This window comes from Medicago sativa, chromosome 2, assembly GCF_051527215.1.
Source record: "Medicago sativa cultivar Bolivia chromosome 2, Bolivia_mono, whole genome shotgun sequence".
NCBI lineage: Eukaryota > Viridiplantae > Streptophyta > Magnoliopsida > Fabales > Fabaceae > Medicago > Medicago sativa.
Genome location: NC_140750.1, coordinates 37,982,112 through 37,989,396, shown reverse-complemented (window position 1 = coordinate 37,989,396; position 7,285 = coordinate 37,982,112). Strand labels below are relative to the sequence as shown.

Sequence of the window (7,285 nt, the reverse complement as noted above, 5' to 3'; positions counted from 1 at the left end):
ACATTTGAACATGAATTCATCAACAATTCAACAACCACAACTTCATTCTTCATCAATTTTTTGCTCAAGAACACAATTTACCCACAATTATGCATTTCAACATGTTAATTCACATACTAGCTTGCAATTATCATATAAATCATGTTCTCAAACATAACAACAACAATCATGCACGAATTTACAACAATTAGATTCAATTCATCAATTTCATAAAAATGGGTAAGAAAGAAAAAGTTATGAATTATGGTTGAATTCTAACCCTCTTACCTCTAGCACCAAGACTCTCTAATCCAAGCTTCAATTTAGCTCCTAGATGATGAATCCTCTCTTGCCTCTAACCCTTGTTCTTGTTCTTCCTTCTAGCCTCTATCTCTTTTCTTCTCAAATGAAAAATGTTGTGGAAAAACCCTATTTCTCTACTAACATTAGTTTATATAGGTTCACTTAATTGAGCTTATCTCACAAACCTTAATGGGCCTAACCCATTTCTATTCCAACCTCAAAAATGTTACTACTCACTTACCGGTAACATATAACACTAACGGTCACTTAACGGTAATTAAAATAATTACTACACCCTCTCTAGTAACTTGGTAAAATAATAACTTCCACTAAACACTAAAAAAAAAAAATAACTTTCTGCAAAATTACAAAATTGCCACTGCCCTCAAATGACCAAAACGCCCCTAAGTTCACAATGACTAAAATACCCTTCTACACCGAATTCTACAATTCCCAACCAAAAATACACACAGAGGCAAATAATCACATAAGAGCACATATAACACACATAAATAAATAATAAAATAAAACTAGCGAAAAATCGGGTTGTTACAGTCTCGGGTGGAAAGTTGAGGTAAAATGTGGATTCCACAACCACGAGTTACCTGATAGATTGGAAGGTCATGCATTTGTGGGACGTCTAAATGTAGATGAACATAAACATGTTGAAGATTTGGCAAAGCGTCGTGTTCCACCTAGACACATACTTCTATCATTGCAAGAGAGAGACCCGGAGAATGTCACTCGAATCACACAAATATATAAGAAGAAGAGTACGCTGGAAAAAAAGGTGAGGGGTAATAAAACAGATATACAACAGCTGCTAACGTTGATAGATGGTGAAAATTATGTCAGTTGGAGTAGAAGAAGAGATGACTCAGATGTAATGAGAGATATAATGTGGGCGCATCCAGACTCAGTCAAGTTGTTGAACTTGTTTCCAATTGTGTTGATTATGGATAGCACATACAAAACTAATAAATATAGATTGCCGTTGCTCGAAATTGTAGGTATGACATCTACAGAGTGCACATTTGCGGTTGCATTTGCTTATATGGAATCTGAGCGGAAAGAAAACTTTTGTTGGGCATTAGAGAAGCTAAAAGGTATGTTTATTAGGGAAGGCTTATATCCCCAAGTAATTTTGACTGATAGGGATTCTGCTTTGATGAACGCCATTGAAATTGTATTTCCAAATAGTGTTAATTTGCTTTGCCAGTTTCACATAGACAAAAATGTTAAAGCAAAATGCAAGAAATATATTTCCAAGGATATGCGAAAGGTGGTGATCAAACTGTGGAAAGATCTTGTACAATCGCCTAATGAGGTTGAGTATCAGCAACGATTGCAACAGTTTGAGCAAACATGTGTTGGTTGCAATACGTTTGTCGATTATGTGAAAGAAACTTGGTTAAATCCTCATAGACAAAAATTTGTTGGAGCATGGGTCGACAAAGTGATGCATTTGGGTAACCAAACGACTAATAGGTATGATTGAATTGAAATTTTATTTTATATATTTTAATTTTTATTTGAACATGTTGGAAAAGAATAACTTTGGAAACTGAAGTGTTGTTCATTTTTAGTGATGTTCATTTTTAATTTTGTTTCATATTAGGGTAGAGTCTGCTCATTGGAAACTGAAGCAAATGTTGGAAAACAGCAAAGGAGACTTGTGCAAATGTTGGAAGGGTATGCATGATAACATGAAGTTGCAATTAGGAAACATCATAGCTTCATTTCAGAAAAGTTTTTATGAAGTTGAACATGCACACACAAGTCCATTTTATGAAAAATTGCGTGGATTTGTTTCTAGAGCTGCCTTGAGGCGCATTGTTGTTGAGTTTGAAAGAGTTAGATATATGGAAATCGACGAATCGACATGTGGTTGCAAACTCAAAGCAACATATGGATTGCCTTGTGCTTGTGAGTTAGGAAGATATAAAATTAGCGGTATGCCTATACCATTAGATTCAATTCACATTCAGTGGAAGAAATTAAGCATGGAAGGTCAACAAGAGGAAGACACGGAAACTGGATATGAGTTAGACATGACTTATGCAATTGAGGAATTATGGAAACGGTTTCGGTCACTTGACATTATTGGAAAACGAGCATTGAAAAGTAAGGTTCTTGAACTTGCTTATCCAGCTACGAGTTCCATGTGTCCACCTCCCGACAAAGTTAAAACCAAAGGAGGAGTGAAGAAGGATAAAGGCAAGGGACCAAAGGGATATGATGTGTACCGTGATCCTTCATATTGGGAGCATGTTGACAATGAATATTATGACTCTCAAGGATCGTCGAAGAGGCTGTGTACACAATCATCCCAATCCTCTCAAAAGCAATCATCTCAAAAACAGCCATCTCAGCCATCTCTGAAGCTACCCTTTCATAAACAGTCATCTCAAAATCTACCATCTAAAAAACAACCATCTCAGAAACTACCCTCTCAGATACAATTGTCTCAATCATCCCAGAAGCAACCCTCCCAGAAACAACAAGAGTTTCATAGGTTATTGGGACAATTTCCTGATCATATTCATCCATATGTTGAAGACATAGTGAATGTTGCTCCTGATGGAAATTGTGGATTTAGGGCGATTGCACTATTACTCGGATATGGTGAAGAAGGATGGCCTATAGTCCGCAGAGAGTTGGATAGTGAGATAGTAGCTAATATCAGTTTCTACAAAAATTTATTCGGAAACTGTCTGCAACAAGTAAGAGATTCATTGAAGATATCAGGATTGGGCCCTCAGCCTAGAGAGAGATGGATGACCATACCGCATATGGGTTACGTGATAGCAAATCGGTATAATGTTATTCTAGTAACGTTAGGGCGTCCCAGTAAGACATTCTTTCCTATGAGGACTTCACATTTCACTGGTGTTAGATTTTGCATTCTTTCCTATGAGGACTTCACACCCCAGCAAAATCTGCCGCAATTTGGCAAATTCCTAAATAGCGGCAAATATTTTGCATCTACAAGACTAAAAGTCTTGTCTGCAAATATAGTACACCCAACTAGCAACATCATGTACGCCCTAGCACCACAGTCAAACATCCTAGTCTGGCGATGCCTTTTGAACAAATCATACAGCCACTCCTGCCTATAATAACCACCTCTGTTCCTCGCCGTCTCTGCCTTAGCGACATCATAACTTACTCCCAATAGGTCCACAACAACTCTAGCTGCTGCTTCTTCGGATAAACCAGAAGGTTGAGCGTAGAACTCTCCCCTCACCGGAATATGAAGTAAGCATGCCACATCATATAGAGTAATCGTCATTTCACCAAATGGCATGTGAAATGACGACGTCTCTGGATGCCATCTCTCAACAAATGCAGATAAAAGATTGGCATCAACCATCTTCATGCTACTCCTCTGAAGTGCGCTTAGTCCAGAACCATTCAGCCAATCCCGTATCCGAGGGGGAAGTTGTGGAGGAACCCAATCTTCCAACTTTTTCGCATGGGATGGTACCTTTAAATATTTTTTTTTACCGCGTTCCTACATAAATTTAAAATGAATCATTATTGTATAATTTAATAAAATCGAAATAATGGAAGATGATAAAATATTATTATGTAAAAAAAATAAAAAATCTATAAGTAAAACAATTGAAACTAATAAACCTTATTGTATGACTAATAGAATAAAAACACCCCTTCGAATTACAAAGTGTGGCTTGAAGGGAACAAATACAGTATACATTATAAGCAAAGAGTGTGTTAATTACTTACCTGACCATACCACAGCCTACGGGCAACATGGACCTCATACCGCCTGAGAACAGACAAGTCATAAGGTCCACCCATATACCTCTGTGCGGGTTGCTCCACATCTTGATCCATATGCTGCTCTACTGCCACAAGTCCATGCTGCTCTACCTCTTGATTTATGAGTTGCTCCTCCGCTTGATGTAAGGCTGGTTGATCCCAAACCACCTCATTTCGTCGTTTGTTTCGTCCTATGCGTATAATCTTGCCACCTCGACCTTTGCACCGAACACCCTCATGTCGTCGATCGTTTTTTCCTATGCGTATAATCTTGCCACCTCGTCCTCTGCACCGAACCACTGAATAAAAAAAGACAAAGAATTAATTAAAAAAAGACAAGAATTAAACTTAAACAATAACATCACAGAAGCTTAACTAACTATGTCACACCCATAACCCATTAAATTCATTGGTATTTGTACTAGTTTGATTAGAGAATACTGATAATAATTGAATTATCATTGTGTATGCAACAGAATCATTGACAACATACCCTGATTTTCAATCTCTTTTCACCAAGAGAAAAAGATAAATTGATATGTATAGTTAGTATAATGGCACGAAAGCCAAGCAGAAAACCAAAACTGAAGTTTATATCATATATATATGTAGTTTAATGAGTTTGTCCTATCAAGCCAAGCTAAACAATGATAATGATAATTGATATACACTAAAACAAGCAAGTGTTGAAATATATCAAGCCTGGTATAAATTTGGTATCTTGATGAATGCTATAATTTGATCCAAACCTTTCTTACTATTTGAATCCATTCTATCTAGAACTAATAAAAATAATTGGACTATTTGGCATATCCATTGAGCGATTAACAAATTCATATCCATTGAATGATTAAGAGAAAGAACAAAGAACAAAGCTTCAAAAGCATATGAAAGCAAAAACATATGAAAGTTTCAAAAGCCACAACATTAACACATATGAAAGTTTCAAAAGCCACAACATTAACATTTTGTTCCACAACGCTATCATATTAGCACAACAGACAACCAAGTCACTATAAAATAACACACTAAGTAATGTATCGAGTATGAAGAGCTAAATGAATTCAAATTGCTACAAAAGAATGTAATTATATTTCAACTTCCAATAATTTGCATATAGAAGTAACCTTGATCAGTAGTATGTCATACCCAAAGCTATTTCAGAGAGCTTTGCACGACAACGAAATTAAAAGTTGTCCGAACCAGAAATAAAAAAAAAATTAAGAACGTAAAAAAGAAAAATCATTTCCAGAACGGGAGAAAAAATTAACCGGAAATCTTCACAAAACGATTCCGGAAAGAATTATCCGGAACACGAGTTTTCCGAAACCCCCCGAAACACTTTGCATGTGGTTTCCGGATATCAACCGGAACGTTTTGGTTAACACGATTCCGGGAACGATTTCAGACGACTGCATTTCACAGAATCGTTATTTCCAGAACACGATTCAGTGAAGGATTCCTAACCATTAACCCAGAAAACCTTGAAAAACCTAGCAAACCCCCATCATTGATTCATTGTTTACCGGAATTGTCATTTCAAGAACACGATTCAGTGAAGGAAAAGTTTGTTGGAATGGAACACGATTACAGAAACGATGAATAGAACATAGAACTTACTGTTTGTTGGAAGCGAAGATTGATTTTTCCAGAAAAAAGTTTGAACCTGTTGAACTGCAAGCGAAGGGTGTGTGGGGGTGAAAAGTGAAAGGTTAATTTTGTTTTGTTTTATATAAAGGGTAAATTGGGTAGTTTGTGTCAATTGTTGGGGTGAAGGTATAAGTTTAGGTGTGTGGGGTATAACTTCCCTTACGGCTTAGTAGTTACTAGGCATAATAATGGGCCTCTCAAAATAAGCCCAAATTTTATGAAATGTCTTTAAAGAATGTGTTAACAAAGCTTCCGCACAAAAAGTAACAAAGCTGGTGTGAAAAGAAATTAATACAAAAGCATTGATATTTTCAAAATTTAATTTTTTTAAAAAAGCTTGTTATATTTTTGGATTTTTATGAATTGAATATTTAGTATACTTTTAATTAGTGTTTGCAGTAAAAAAATAGTGTTATGAATGACTTTTCAATATTTTGAGATGAGTTATTTAGTTTAATATGATTAAATGTAGGAAAATTTTTTAAAATATTAATCATGTAGTTTAATTTGAAGAATGGGATTGTAAAATTACGTGTATTTATATGATTCTTGATATTTTTTTGAATTTTTTAGAGATCAAGTCATATGGTTTAATACTATACAGTTTTATTATAAGGACCGAGTCATATAATCGAGTCATTCGATTCAATCCGGTTCAGTCATGCGGTTCAACCAATGACCCAGTCGTTCAACCAATGAACCAGTGACCCAGTACCCTTACCGAATCGACAACCGGTCCGAGTTTTAAAACTATAGTCATGGGCCTACATTGCCCACTGTCATTTCACACTTGATCAAGAACTACATGTGGTAAGTTGATACTTATCTATATTTTTGTTGAACCTGATATTTAATAGGGTTAAATAATACTTCTCCTAACATTTGAGTGAGTTTTGAAAAACCCTTGTAAATTAATATAAAAATGCGACATGAGAACAACTAATATTAAAACTTGATTGAGAACAACTATTTTTGAATAAATTTAAACCCTTGTAAATTAATACTTCTCCTAACATTTGAGTGAGTTTTTAAAACTTGATTTCTAATATTAAAATTATTTAAAAAAAAATGAGAACAACTATTTTTGAATAAATTTAATTAGAATATTTTCTTAAAAATTATAAATCTTTTTCTTTTTAAAAGAAAAAAATTATAAATCTATAATCTGTTAAAATAAATTATCTATTAATCGGTTAACACAATGTGATAGATAAATATTATATTCTCCATCAATGTGACTTGTCCACTATGCCACTACTAGTACTACCACTATCAAAAGTACAAAGTAAACAACCAAACATACATTTCCCTCATTCACTTTTGTTTAGACTAGGCATAAAGCAATAATTTTTACAAAAAAAAAAAATAAAGAAAAAGAAAAAACATAAAGCAATAACACATGTGATATGTTGATTATTTATCTCTATAGTAACATGTGATATATATTGAGAGTACTAGTACTTTCAGCCATTCTTTGTTTCACTTGACGTTTGGCTGACATTTTTCAAATTATTACCATAAAGTAAAGTACTTCCAACATCTACAAACGGCTGAAAAGACTCATCTTTGC

At 34.7% G+C, this 7,285-nt stretch overlaps 1 protein-coding gene across 1 annotated transcript; it reads left to right on the top strand.

Moving 5' to 3' along the window:
• Positions 1-1,046: 1,046 nt before the first annotated feature.
• On the top strand, positions 1,047-3,176 carry LOC146946714 (PKS-NRPS hybrid synthetase cheA-like; the record flags this gene model as incomplete). The annotated part of the gene is made up of 2 exons (XM_085748288.1): positions 1,047-1,770; positions 1,901-3,176. Coding segments are annotated over exons 1-2 (1,878 nt in total), but the record flags the coding sequence as incomplete, so codon positions are not given.
• Positions 3,177-7,285: the final 4,109 nt, after the last annotated feature.